Here is a 15,276-nt window from a genome sequence, read left to right as displayed (position 1 = left end):
GTACATAATGCACCTCTGAACTCTGCACTCTGTGTGTAACCCCCCCTGAACTCTGCACTATGTACATAATGCACCTCTGAACTCTGCAATGTGTGTGTAACCCCCCCCCCCCCTGAACTCTGCACTATGTACATAATGCACCCCTGAACTCTGCACTCTGTGTGTAACCTCCCCCTCCCATAACTCTGCACTATGTACATAATGCACCCGTGAACTCTGCACTCTGTGTGTAACCCCCCCCCCCCCTGAACTCTGCACTATGTACATAATGCACCTCTGAATTCTGTGTGTAACCCCCCCCAACTCTGCACTCTGTACATAATGCACCCCTGAACTCTGCACGTAACCCCCCCCCAACTCTGCACTATGTACATAATGCACCTCTGAACTCTGCACGTACCCCCCCAACTCTGCACTATGTACATAATGCACCCCTGAACTCTGCACTGTGTGTGAAACCCCCCCCCCCCCGAACTCTGCACTATGTACATAATGCACCCCTGAACTCTTCACTATGTACATAATGCACCCCTGAACTCTGCACTCTGTGTGTAACCCCCCGAACTCTGCACTATGTACATAATGCACCCCTGAACTCTGCACTCTGTGTGTAACCCCCCGAACTCTGCACTATGTACATAATGCACCCCTGAACTCTGCACTATGTACATAATGCACCCCTGAACTCTTCACTGTGTACATAATGCACCCCTGAACTCTGCACTCTGTGTGTAACCCCCGAACTCTGCACTATGTACATAATGCACCCCTAAACTCTTCACTATGTACATAATGCACCCCTGAACACTGCACTGTGTGTAACCCCCCCCCCCCTCCCTGAACTCTGCACTTGTATATAATGCACCCCTGAACTCTGCGTGTAACCCCCCCTCCCATTACTCTTCACTATGTACATAATGCACCCATGAACTCTGCACTATGTACATAATGCACCCCTGAACTCTGCACCCCCCCCCCCCTGAACTCTGCACTGTGTGTGTAACCCCCCCCCCCTCCCATTACTCTGCACTCTGTACATAATGCACCCCTGAACTCTGCACCCCCCCCCCCCTGAACTCTGTACATAATGCACTACTAATATTTAATGCCCCTTCCTCTGTTTGTGGAATGGATCACACCCACAATTTGATGGTAATGTGTGTGTGGTGGGGGGGGGGGGGGGTCGTGGTACCTATTCTCTGAGGAGAAAAGCCCTGATAATATTGCATAGTGTGCTTTCTTATACAAAATGTATAATTTAGTTTGTGAGTGCAAAAAAAGAGGCACAGGCAGAAAAAGGGTTCAAAAATGTGAAATACTGTAAGCAGATTTCAGAAATGAATGTAACTTTCCAAGCTGTAATGGGATGGGATGAGTGATGAGGAGAAGAGGAGGGAGCTGAGCGCTGCTCCCAGTACAGCCCATTCCTCACTCCAGAGGGATGCTGGGAGGGGGCGGGGCTGTGTGTGTGACATCCGGGGATCTGCTGCCATGGAGAGCTGTGATGTGTGTACAGGATCGGAATGAGCCGAGTCTTCTGCCTATCAGCGATCAGTATGAGAGTTGTGTGACACAGGCTGATCCCTGGGATCCCGATCTGCCATCACCACCATGAGGGGCACAGAGGAGAAGCAGAGGATGATAGTGGAGGTCAGTCAGTGATCTGTGTGCTGATATTATACATTCACATCCCTGCTCTGTGTATACTACAGCTGGCAGGGAAGGAGTTAACCCGTCCTTTGTTGTCCCATGTGCTTCCAGGCAGTGACAGAGGGGTTGTTATGGGAGGGGCTTGTTGCTAGGTTGGTGATAAACAGAAACCAACTGTAGCATTGTGTATGATCAGACCTAATCAGCTGCTGCATAGTAACCAATCAGCGTCTATCTTCAGCTGGTTTTGGTAAGCTTTGAAAATGAAAGTTAGATGCTGATTGGTTGCCAGACACAGCTGCTCCAGATTCTGTCTGCTCCTTCTCCCTGCCTGATACTCATCAATGTGAGCTGTGTGCATGGCCTGCTTCCCTACACAGTCCCACTCCTCCTCAGGGTTCACATCTATGCGGCTTTGTCTATCCTGTGCGACTTTATTGTGGCCTGCTGACACTCATTGCAACCTAATAGTCAGAAGTCAATGCAAGTAGCATTGAAGTCGTACAAAAATAGTGCAGGAACCTTTTTCTAAGTCACTGTGACTTGAGTATCACCGATTAGAACGGTCCCATTGCCGGTAATGGGGTGCAACGTGTCATGCGACTTTGAACTCTCAAGTCACATGACAAGTCGCACTGGTGTGAACCAGGGCTACTACTCAAAAAATGAATAATAAATGCAAAATGTTTTACCTGCAAAAAGATGTATGTTATTTATTTATTTTCACAAAGGTGAACTTATTCTTCAATCCTTAGATAAAGATTGGTGCAAAGAGGGAAACACGCATCTTTCTATATACATATATACCAATCCAGACTTTTAGGCCCCCTTCACACTAGTCCAGTCCGGCTGTCTGTTTTTCAGGCAGATCTGATCAGGCCACGCATTGTCCCTTGTGGGGCAGCAGATGTCAGCGATCCACTGACACCCCCTGGGTATCCAATCCAACAAGATCTACTGAAAAAACACGTATGGCGATACATTCGCCATCTGTCCAGCTTGACATTCAGATGGAAAGGGACATGCAGTCTGCTTCCATCTGACCACTTCATAGAGGAGAGGGGGCTCTGTCCTTGTCTGCTCTGCATAACATAGTGGAGCAGGCCTGGACCTGTCATCTGCCTGCTCAGCAGGGAGATCCCCCACTCAGCAGGCAGATTCCGATCAGACAGATCCGCTCCCTGTGACAGGGGCCTTTAAATAAAGTCCACTCCCCATTGTCCATCTGTACACATCCCCCTCCCCATCTCTCTGTCTGTACACATCTCCCTCCCCCGTTCTCCGTCTGTACACATCTCTCTCCCCCACTCTGCGTCCATACACATCCCTCTCCTTCGCTCTCCATCCATACACATCCCTCCTCCCCAGCTCTGCGTCTGTCCACATCCCTCCTCCCCAGCTCTGCATCTGTACACATCCCCCCTCCCCAGCTCTGCGTCTGTACACATACCTCCTCCCCAGCTCTGCGTCTGTACACATTCCCCCTCCGCAGCTCTGCGTCTGTACACATCCCTCCTCCCCAGCTCTGCATCTGTACACATCCCTCCTCCCCAGCTCTGCGTCTGTACACATCCCTCCTCCCCTGCTCTGCGTCTGTACACATCCCTCCTCCCCAGCTCTGCGTCTGTACACATCCCTCCTCCCCAGCTCTGCGTCTGTACACATCCCTCCTCCCCAGCTCTGCGTCTGTACACATCCCTCCTCCCCAGCTCTGCATCTGTACACATCCCTCCTCCCCTGCTCTGCGTCTGTACACATCCCTCCTCCCCAGCTCTGCGTCTGTACACATCTCCCCTCCCCAGCTCTGTGTCTGTGCACATCCCTCCTCCCCTGCTCTGCGTCTGTACACATCCCTCCTCCCCAGCTCTGCGTCTGTACACATCCCTCCTCCCCAGCTCTGCGTCTGTGCACATCCCTCCTCCCCAGCTCTGCGTCCGTACACATCCCCCCTCCCCCGCTCTCCATCCGTACACATCCCTCCTCCCCATCTCTGCGTCTGTACACATACCTCCTCCCCAGCTCTGCTTCTGTACACATCCCCTCCTTGCTGTCCATCTGTAAGCATCCCCTTTCTCCTCCACGCAGTCCACCCATACGCATCCCCATCCCCCTCCTCGCTGTCCACCCACATGCACCCCTCGCCTCCTTCTCGCGGTCCGTCTGTATGCACCCCTCTCCTCCTCGCGGTCCGTCTGTACGCATCCCCCTCTTCCTTCTCGCTGTCCATCGCTACGCATCCCCCTCCTCCTCCTCGCTGTCCATCTGTATGCATCCTCCTCTTCCTTCTCGCTGTCCATCCGTACGCATCCCCCTCCTCCTCCTCGCTGTCTGTCTGTACGCATCCCCCTCCTCCTCCTCGCTGTCTGTCCGTACGCATCCCCCTCCTCCTCCTCGCTGTCTGTCCGTACGCATCCCCCTCCTCTTCCTCGCTGTCTGTCCGTACGCATCCCCCTCCTCGCTGTCTGTCCGTACGCATCCCCCTCCTCGCTGTCTGTCCGTACGCATCCCCCTCCTCGCTGTCTGTCCGTACGCATCCCCCTCCTCGCTGTCTGTCCGTACGCATCCCCCTCCTCGCTGTCTGTCCGTACGCATCCCCCTCCTCGCTGTCTGTCCGTACGCATCTCCCTCCTCGCTGTCTGTCCGTACGCATCTCCCTCCTCGCTGTCTGTCCGTACGCATCCCCTTCCTCGCTGTCTGTCCGTACGCATCCCCTTCCTCGCTGTCTGTCCGTACGCATCCCCTTCCTCGCTGTCTGTCCGTAAGCATCCCCTTCCTCGCTGTCTGTCCGTACGCACCCCCTTCCTCGCTGTCTGTCCGTACGCATCCCCTTCCTCGCTGTCTGTCCGTACGCATCCCCTTCCTCGCTGTCTGTCCGTACGCATCCCCTTCCTCGCTGTCTGTCCGTACGCATCCCCTTCCTCGCTGTCTGTCCGTACGCATCCCCTTCCTCGCTGTCTGTCCGTACGCATCCCCTTCCTCGCTGTCTGTCCGTACGCATCCCCTTCCTCGCTGTCTGTCCGTACGCATCCCCTTCCTCGCTGTCTGTCCGTACGCATCCCCTTCCTCGCTGTCTGTCCGTACGCATCCCCTTCCTCGCTGTCTGTCCGTACGCATCCCCTTCCTCGCTGTCTGTCCGTACGCATCCCCTTCCTCGCTGTCTGTCCGTACGCATCCCCTTCCTCGCTGTCTGTCCGTACGCATCCCCTTCCTCGCTGTCTGTCCGTACGCATCCCCTTCCTCGCTGTCTGTCCGTACGCATCCCCTTCCTCGCTGTCTGTCCGTACGCATCCCCTTCCTCGCTGTCTGTCCGTACGCATCCCCTTCCTCGCTGTCTGTCCGTACGCATCCCCTTCCTCGCTGTCTGTCCGTACGCATCCCCTTCCTCGCTGTCTGTCCGTACGCATCCCCTTCCTCGCTGTCTGTCCGTACGCATCCCCTTCCTCGCTGTCTGTCCGTACGCATCCCCTTCCTCGCTGTCTGTCCGTACGCATCCCCTTCCTCGCTGTCTGTCCGTACGCATCCCCTTCCTCGCTGTCTGTCCGTACGCATCCCCTTCCTCGCTGTCTGTCCGTACGCATCCCCTTCCTCGCTGTCTGTCCGTACGCATCCCCTTCCTCGCTGTCTGTCCGTACGCATCCCCTTCCTCGCTGTCTGTCCGTACGCATCCCCTTCCTCGCTGTCTGTCCGTACGCATCCCCTTCCTCGCTGTCTGTCCGTACGCATCCCCTTCCTCGCTGTCTGTCCGTACGCATCCCCTTCCTCGCTGTCTGTCCGTACGCATCCCCTTCCTCGCTGTCTGTCCGTACGCATCCCCTTCCTCGCTGTCTGTCCGTACGCATCCCCTTCCTCGCTGTCTGTCCGTACGCATCCCCTTCCTCGCTGTCTGTCCGTACGCATCCCCTTCCTCGCTGTCTGTCCGTACGCATCCCCTTCCTCGCTGTCTGTCCGTACGCATCCCCTTCCTCGCTGTCTGTCCGTACGCATCCCCTTCCTCGCTGTCTGTCCGTACGCATCCCCTTCCTCGCTGTCTGTCCGTACGCATCCCCTTCCTCGCTGTCTGTCCGTACGCATCCCCTTCCTCGCTGTCTGTCCGTACGCATCCCCTTCCTCGCTGTCGGTCCGTACGCATCCCCTTCCTCGCTGTCGGTCCGTACGCATCCCCTTCCTCGCTGTCGGTCCGTACGCATCCCCTTCCTCGCTGTCCGTCCGCACGCATCCCCTTCCTCGCTGTCCGTCCGCACGCATCCCCTTCCTCGCTGTCCGTCCGTACGCATCCCCATTCTCCTCATCGCTGTCTGTCCGTATGCATCCCCATCCTCCTCCTCCTCGCTGTCTGTCCATACGCATCCCCATCCTCCTCCTCCTCGCTGTCTGTCCATACGCATCCCCATCCTCCTCCTCCTCGCTGTCCGTCCGTACGCATCCCCATCCTCCTCCTCGCTGTCCGTCCGTACGCATCCCCATCCTCCTCCTCCTCGCTGTCCGTCCATACGCATCCCCATCCTCCTCCTCGCTGTCCGTCCGTACGCATCCCCTTCCTCGCTGTCTGTCCGTACGCATCCCCTTCCTCGCTGTCTGTCCGTACGCATCCCCTTCCTCGCTGTCTGTCCGTACGCATCCCCTTCCTCGCTGTCCGTCCGCACGCATCCCCTTCCTCGCTGTCTGTCCGTACGCATCCCCCTCCTCTTCCTCGCTGTCTGTCCGTACGCATCCCCCTCCTCGCTGTCTGTCCGTACGCATCCCCCTCCTCGCTGTCTGTCCGTACGCATCCCCCTCCTCGCTGTCTGTCCGTACGCATCTCCCTCCTCGCTGTCTGTCCGTACGCATCTCCCTCCTCGCTGTCTGTCCGTACGCATCTCCCTCCTCGCTGTCTGTCCGTACGCATCTCCCTCCTCGCTGTCTGTCCGTACGCATCCCCTTCCTCGCTGTCTGTCCGTACGCATCCCCTTCCTCGCTGTCTGTCCGTACGCATCCCCTTCCTCGCTGTCTGTCCGTACGCATCCCCTTCCTCGCTGTCTGTCCGTACGCATCCCCTTCCTCGCTGTCTGTCCGTACGCATCCCCTTCCTCGCTGTCTGTCCGTACGCATCCCCTTCCTCGCTGTCTGTCCGTACGCATCCCCTTCCTCGCTGTCTGTCCGTACGCATCCCCTTCCTCGCTGTCTGTCCGTACGCATCCCCTTCCTCGCTGTCTGTCCGTACGCATCCCCTTCCTCGCTGTCTGTCCGTACGCATCCCCTTCCTCGCTGTCTGTCCGTACGCATCCCCTTCCTCGCTGTCTGTCCGTACGCATCCCCTTCCTCGCTGTCTGTCCGTACGCACCCCCTTCCTCGCTGTCTGTCCGTACGCATCCCCTTCCTCGCTGTCTGTCCGTACGCATCCCCTTCCTCGCTGTCTGTCCGTACGCATCCCCTTCCTCGCTGTCTGTCCGTACGCATCCCCTTCCTCGCTGTCTGTCCGTACGCATCCCCTTCCTCGCTGTCTGTCCGTACGCATCCCCTTCCTCGCTGTCTGTCCGTACGCATCCCCTTCCTCGCTGTCTGTCCGTACGCATCCCCTTCCTCGCTGTCTGTCCGTACGCATCCCCTTCCTCGCTGTCTGTCCGTACGCATCCCCTTCCTCGCTGTCTGTCCGTACGCATCCCCTTCCTCGCTGTCTGTCCGTACGCATCCCCTTCCTCGCTGTCTGTCCGTACGCATCCCCTTCCTCGCTGTCTGTCCGTACGCATCCCCTTCCTCGCTGTCTGTCCGTACGCATCCCCTTCCTCGCTGTCTGTCCGTACGCATCCCCTTCCTCGCTGTCTGTCCGTACGCATCCCCTTCCTCGCTGTCTGTCCGTACGCATCCCCTTCCTCGCTGTCTGTCCGTACGCATCCCCTTCCTCGCTGTCTGTCCGTACGCATCCCCTTCCTCGCTGTCTGTCCGTACGCATCCCCTTCCTCGCTGTCTGTCCGTACGCATCCCCTTCCTCGCTGTCTGTCCGTACGCATCCCCTTCCTCGCTGTCTGTCCGTACGCATCCCCTTCCTCGCTGTCTGTCCGTACGCATCCCCTTCCTCGCTGTCTGTCCGTACGCATCCCCTTCCTCGCTGTCTGTCCGTACGCATCCCCTTCCTCGCTGTCTGTCCGTACGCATCCCCTTCCTCGCTGTCTGTCCGTACGCATCCCCTTCCTCGCTGTCTGTCCGTACGCATCCCCTTCCTCGCTGTCTGTCCGTACGCATCCCCTTCCTCGCTGTCTGTCCGTACGCATCCCCTTCCTCGCTGTCTGTCCGTACGCATCCCCTTCCTCGCTGTCTGTCCGTACGCATCCCCTTCCTCGCTGTCTGTCCGTACGCATCCCCTTCCTCGCTGTCTGTCCGTACGCATCCCCTTCCTCGCTGTCTGTCCGTACGCATCCCCTTCCTCGCTGTCTGTCCGTACGCATCCCCTTCCTCGCTGTCTGTCCGTACGCATCCCCTTCCTCGCTGTCTGTCCGTACGCATCCCCTTCCTCGCTGTCTGTCCGTACGCATCCCCTTCCTCGCTGTCTGTCCGTACGCATCCCCTTCCTCGCTGTCTGTCCGTACGCATCCCCTTCCTCGCTGTCTGTCCGTACGCATCCCCTTCCTCGCTGTCTGTCCGTACGCATCCCCTTCCTCGCTGTCTGTCCGTACGCATCCCCTTCCTCGCTGTCTGTCCGTACGCATCCCCTTCCTCGCTGTCTGTCCGTACGCATCCCCTTCCTCGCTGTCTGTCCGTACGCATCCCCTTCCTCGCTGTCCGTCCGCACGCATCCCCTTCCTCGCTGTCCGTCCGTACGCATCCCCATTCTCCTCATCGCTGTCTGTCCGTACGCATCCCCATCCTCCTCCTCGCTGTCTGTCCGTACGCATCCCCATCCTCCTCCTCCTCGCTGTCTGTCTGTACGCATCCCCATCCTCCTCCTCGCTGTCCGTCTGTACGCATCCCCATCCTCCTCCTCGCTGTCTGTCCGTACGCATCCCCCTCCTCTTCCTCGCTGTCTGTCCGTACGCATCCCCCTCCTCTTCCTCGCTGTCTGTCATGTGTCTAAGGCCCCTTTGACACATTTCCGATCCTGTCTGTTCCGTTTTCTGTGTTTGGAGACGGAGGTGTCAGATCTCTGCTCTCCTATGGGGTAATCGGATGAGAACGGACCGCCTGTCCGTTCTCATCCGATCTGCTAGACAGATGGAAAATAGGGTTTCCATCCGTCCGGATTTGATGGACAGGATCGGATCAGATGTCAGCGGGACATGTCTCCGCTGACATCCGCTGCCCTATAGGGATGCATGGGGCATCCGTTCAGATCCGCCTAAAAAACTGACAGGCGGATCTGAACGGTTCACATGTGTGAAAGGGGCCTTAAGCTTTTTTTCTGTTTTCCAGTTTGGATAGATTAAAGCTGGATACACAATATACAACTTTTGTTGTTAGATTTCCTTTAGATTTACCTTCAACTATGTAGTGAAGCGGCCTGCCTGATTACATACAAAATGAAAGTGTTTAGGTTTGACCTCATATTATATGGTTTTGGTAAATCCTAAAGGAAATTGTATGGTGTGTATCCAGCTTTAGAAAGTGTTGGGTGGGGGGGGACCAATTCCAGTTACAGTTACATTTTCTCTCACTGCCCCATTCTATTCTTCTGCTTATCCATGGTAATTGGGTCAAGGATGAATGGTGGGTTTTTATTCTGACACTCATTGGAACTGAGGAAGTGGCTTGGATAAGCTTTGAAATAACTTCACCAGAATAAGCCAAGCTGAATGTGACAAACTACTACTAGATTTTCAGAGCTCAGGAGACCATCTATGACATGCCTACCCTTTGAATCAACATCTCCAGGAGACAGGCAATGCGGCCTCCAATGCTAGGCGGCCAAGCAACTGCTGTCATGATAGGTTTCCTTTAACAAAGCCTGATGTGAAATTTTAGGACACAATTACACATTTGTAGCTGTCAGAAGCCCCACGGAGTTCTATATATTTATAAAAAGGGCCCATGCATAAGCCCATAAAATCCCCCTCTTGCTAGCCACAAGGACAGATCTCTGGGTAAGGTTTGAAAGCAATGGTGTAATTCCTGATGATGAAAGGAATATGGAATTTCACAGCTTATTTTACATCCGTAAGTTGTGAAGGGCATTTACACTTTGGTATCCGTTAATTTGGACAGAGAAAGTGCTTTTTCTGCTTGTGTTTCTTCTGAAGCCAGCTACTATATATAGTATCGCACAGAAGTGAGTACACCCCTCACATTTTTGTAAATATTTTATTATATCTTTTCATGTGACAACACTGAAGAAATTACACTTTGCTACAATGTAAAGTAGTGAGTACAGCTTGTATAACCGTGTACATTTACTGTCCTCTCAAAATGACTCAACACGCAGCCATTAATGTCTAAACCACTGGCAACAAAAGTGAGTACACCCCTAAATGACAATGTTCAAATTGGGCCCAATTAGCCATTTTCCCTCTCTGGTGTCACGTGACTTGTTAGTGTTACAAGGTCTCAGGTGTGAATGGGGAGCAGGTGTGTTAAATTTGGTGTTATTGCTCTCACTCTCTAATACTGGTCACTGGAAGTTCAACATGGCACCTCATGGCAAAGAACTCTCTGAGGATCTGAAAAAAAGAATTGTTGCTCTACATAAAGATGTCCTAAACTGTAAGAAGATTTCCAAGTCCCTGAAACTGAGCTGCAGCACGGTGGCCAAAACCATACAGCAGTTTAAAAGGACAGGTTCCACTCAGAACAGGCCTCACCATGGTCGACTAAAGGAGTTGATTGCACGTGCTCAGCGTCATATCCAGAGGTTGTCTTTGGGAAATAGACATATGAGTGCTGCCAGCATTGCTGCAGAGGTTGAAGGGGTGGGGGGGGGGGGGTCAGCCTGTCAGTGCTCAGACCTGGAGGAGTGGAAGAGGACTCCAGTGGCAACCTGTGAAGCTCTGGTGAACTCCATGCCCAAGAGGGTTAAGGCAGTGCTGGAAAATAATGGTGGCCTCACAAAATATTGACACTTTGGGCCCAGTTTGGACATTTTGACTTAGGGGTGTACTCACTTTGGTTGCCAGCGGTTTAGACATTAATGGCTGTGTGTTGTTATACAATCTGTACACTCACTACTTTACATTTTAGAGAAGTGTCATTTCTTCAGTGTTGTCACATGAAAAGATATAATAAAATATTTACAAAAATGTGAGGAGCGTCCTCCTATTTGTGAGATACTGTACCTCTGATTAGATTCTTCCGGACAAGCTGGCTTTCTGCTGCATTAGACAAAACATGAAAATATGATCTCCAGATTCCAATCTCTCCACCATGGCCAAGACCAAAGAGCTGTCTAAGGATGTCAGGGAAAAGATTGTAGACCTACACAAGGTTGGAATGGGCTACAAGACCTTCCCCAAGCAGCTTGGTGAGAGGGTGACAACAGTTGGTGCGATTATTACCAAATGGAAGAAACACAAATCCCCAGAGGGGATTGTTATTTCTTGACAAAAGTAGAGTTTTTCTTTAAGCCTGTTATCTTTGCTTTATAATTACATTCAAATCTGATTCCACTTAAATAAAAGTACATCTGAGTATTCTTAAAACTGTGAATTGTCTGGTGAGTCTTCTGGGTTTATTAATGCATAATGTAGGCACGCATCCCAGCAGTTTCTATAGTCTAGGGTTTCTCAACCAGGGTTCCTCCTGAAGTTGCTAAGGGTTCCTTGAGCAATAGGCAATTTCTGCCTCTCAGATAAATTGAACCATTGTAACTTTTAGCTATCTGTCATACTAATGTGTCATGCGTTCTAGATTTTTAATTTTTAGCAGGGGTTCCCCGAGACCAGAAATTTATTTCAAGGATTCCTCTGTGTTAAAAAAGGTTGAGAAAGGCTGGTCTAGAACAACCTTTCTCAGTCTCACCCCAGAGGAACACTTGAAATAACTTTTAATCCTTAGAGAAAGTCTGTTAAAACCAAGTCATTGGGGGTCACAGTGGGGGGAAAAAATGTCCCTTGCATTGGTAGCCAGTAGAAAGACATCCCCACTAACAATAGTGGTCACAATGCCACCTGTAAAGACTGCTAAAAAGATCATTGCTGTCTTGTATTTGGCTCTGCCAAGTGGCATTGGCCCCAGAACTATACAATGCCATCAAATGAGAAATTAATCAGCCATAGCTCAAAGAACCCCTAGAAACCTCTGGAGGGTTCCTCAAAACCCCTGGTTGATAATGGCTGATCTTGGGTTAGAGCAGCACTCTTAGTAGATTTTGCTGTCACTCATCTCTGTAAGCCCAAATCTGGACATCTGTTCTGACGGGTTTTTTTTCCTCCACAGGAGCTGTTGGATAATGAGGATCATGCGCAGGTAGAGAACTTAAAAAAGACCCTGAAAGCACAACGCCAGAGAAGGAAGAAACCGGTATGTTTTATTGAGGATGACCTGCAGGGTTCCAGCTCATTCCCACTGCAGTAAAAAGTAGCCTTCTGATCTCTGCCTGTTATATACAATGTAACATGTCTCCACATTACAAAATATAATTTATTTACAATATTGCTAAGTGATGAATAACTACAGTGCTCAGACTACTTGAGCAATGACTGCTTGACAGTAACCAAGAGGTCTGTATTGTGAGGTACTGCTGAAATCTGAAAGTTTCCTTTCCATTTGTATCCAGATAGCTGGGCTCTCTCACCAGTGGCAGAACAATAGCCACAGAAGCCCCCATTTTGGAAGACTGTCACAAAAAAACTTGCCAAAGTCAAGCCTCCAGGAATATTGCTAGTCACAGATCTCCCTCAGTGTAGTAAGAAGTAGGGATGCACCGATCCGACTTTTTTGGTCCCGATCCCGATCTTTTGCTTTGTGAAATCGCCGATCCCGAGTCCGATCAGGAAGTACTGTTTTGTGAGCTTATAACAAAATAATACTTCCGGATCGGTATCGGCAGATACCTTTATAACATTGTGCATTCAAAATCTAAAATGTCATGGGTTTAGTCTTTAAGAGGTTAAACTTCCCTCCTCCGGCAGACGGAATGAAAAGATACATTGTAATCATTGTGTTTACTTAACTGGGAGAGTTGAAAGGCATTTGCAGGAGACTCTTTTTTTTTTTTTCTTTGACAGCTGTTCTCTGCTATAAAGAGCAAAACCGGATCGGCCCGTGGATCTGTTAATTTTACCGATCCCCCGATCCAGCTATTTTGCCCGTATCGGGGCCGATATCCGAGATGGATATCGGATCGTGCATCCCTAGTAAGAAGCTTTTGCTTAGCTGTCTTAGCAGTGAAGATATATTGCCTGCTGAACATCTACAGGCTGAAATTTACCCTGTAAGCCAGCCCATACATTAGTCAGATTTTTTTGGTCAACCAAGAGGTTAACTGAAAAAAAAAACTTACCTGAGTGGGATCCAGGGGCGGGAATCCTCTCGCTGTGTCATTTTATTCTGACAGCCGGGAGACTTTGGCGCCTTCAGAATACACAGATCAGTGCTGCAGACCATTGCCTGCAGCACCGACCGAGAGGAAATTTTCCTGGATGGAGGTTGCATAGAAGTCGATCAGTAGACTCCACATCCAACGTGCCCATACATGAATGGAAATTCAGCCAGTTCCTACTGTACCGGCTGAATTTCGATCCATGTATGGGCAACTTAATGCTAAAACCTTAAGACTGTAGTTCTATAAATAAGTTTAAAGATGTTTTGTATTGGCATTGTAGAGTAATTGTGTAAAAGAGCATTACTTTTGTTATCATATAAAATATTATTATGGGTAGTGTTATTAATGTTGCTACCAGAACTCTTTTAGTCTGTGTGCTTGTTGGGGGGCGCATTTGCGTGGGCACAGCTGCCCATTCATTTGAATGGGCTGCGGAAAAACGTTGGAAATGCAGGCAAAAGGTCTCTGATTCTTTTCTGAAACCACAGTTGTACAGAAACCTTATAGTGCTTTGGTATCACATGGTTATGTGCGTTTCCACACACAGGAAAATGCGCCACATTTTCCGATTCATGGGGGTGCCATTAAGAATTTTTTTATGGAGCCCCATAATTAATAGTTATCCCCCTAGGTCTCACGCAACATTGTTGCTGGTAAATCTAAGGAACATTGAACACTCAAATTTTGGCAAACCTGGACACTTTACCAACTCCCTATAGGATATTGTAAATCTATATACAAGAAAATAATTGCGCTTGGGCTTAAAATTTTCAAAAACTCATACAAAAGCAGCCAGCACAATACTGCAGGAAACAATATAGGACACATATAAATCCAAACAGTGCAGTGCTAACAATGACACATGACCTTCTAGATTTAAATTGCAAGAGCATTCCTATAAGAAAAAAGTTGCCACATAGATAATTAAGTGTATAAAACGAAAAAAATGAAAAAAGTCCACCAAAAGAGTCTTTGTCAGATGTCCAATAACTGATGGTGCTCAAATGATAATGGGCAAAAGAAGGAAGACCCTTCGCCAAGTCCCAAGGAGCTATTACGTCACGCGCTGTGACTCTACCCTAAGCGTTTCACCATTGACTACGTCATTGATGACAAAATGCGTAAGGTGGAGTCACGGTGTGTGACGTCATAGCGCACTAGGACGCAACTAAATTCTTGTTAGTTGGAAACAACATATCGGTAGTTATGACATGCTGGTTTTACTTTTCTTAAATGCCAGTGGTCTACCTTTTAATAAATGTTGGTTACTACATTTTCTACACTGAGATGCTTCCTTTCCTTTGATCATTATATCTTGGGAGTATTTTTGATCGTTTGATCGGATTTTAGAGAGTGCTGTTTTGGGGAGAAGTTGGTGGATCACCTATACCTGAGGCTTCATATGTTTATCAAAGATTCAGGCGGCGCTGTTCGACTGTTCTTTGGGAAGGGTTATATTACTGTGGCAAGAGGCAGTGTGATCGGTTTGTAGGTGAAGGGTCTTCCTCCTTCTGTCCATTATTATTTTAGCACCATTAATTATTGGACATCTGGCAAAGACTCTTTTTTTCCTATATGAATGCTCTTGCACTTTAAATCAAGAAGGTCATCTGTCCTTGTTAGCAAAAACACGAGTACGATGTACGGGCATAAGCGAAAAATAGAAAATGTTTCTATTGTTTGCATCTGAGTAAAACATGAGTACAGCCTACCCTCCAAAACAAACAACACTACTCCAGACCTAATTCTCTCCTTCTATGCAGACACTCTAGGTGCCAGAAAAGGAGTCCGCCCATATTCCTGATCCCAAAACACCAATATGATACAAACTGCACACTTATGTCAGCTTCTGTATATGCCTTTTATTTAACCACAAATGGCATGACCGTTCACAAAGTGTTCTTCCACCCCTTCCTGGGCTGCCCCTCTTTGACGCGTTTCACCATGATAGGCTTCGACTATTAAAGTGAAATGCACCAAGGAGGGGCGGTCTCTCGGCAGAAACACTTCGTAAGCTCTCTCATACCGTTTGTGGTTGAATAAAGGGGTGTACAGAAGCTGTCATCAGTGTGCAGCTTGTATTATATTTATGTGTACACATGAACACAGTAAACTAAAATAGGGGGGGAAAAAAAGGCTATGTTCACATCTTGGCGTTGCTATTTACAGGCGTTTTTATGGGC

General features: G+C 51.0%; 1 protein-coding gene across 1 annotated transcript in view; it reads left to right on the top strand.

Annotated features, from left to right (window-relative positions):
* Nucleotides 1-1,476: 1,476 nt before the first annotated feature.
* The window catches only part of CC2D2A (coiled-coil and C2 domain containing 2A), a 197,395-nt gene continuing 183,595 nt past the window's right edge, over nucleotides 1,477-15,276 (top strand). The window contains exons 1-2 of the mRNA XM_082265276.1: nucleotides 1,477-1,650; nucleotides 11,986-12,069. Of these exons, the coding sequence (XP_082121402.1) occupies nucleotides 1,612-1,650; nucleotides 11,986-12,069 (123 nt within the window). The 5' untranslated portion in view covers nucleotides 1,477-1,611. The remainder of the gene's footprint in view (nucleotides 1,651-11,985; nucleotides 12,070-15,276) is intronic.

The sequence above is a fragment of the Pelophylax lessonae genome (assembly GCF_965119305.1).
Source record: "Pelophylax lessonae genome assembly, chromosome: 1".
Classification (NCBI taxonomy): Eukaryota; Metazoa; Chordata; class Amphibia; order Anura; family Ranidae; genus Pelophylax; species Pelophylax lessonae.
The sequence above is the reverse complement of the archived record's forward strand: the minus strand, read 5'-3'. Positions and strand labels throughout refer to the sequence as shown.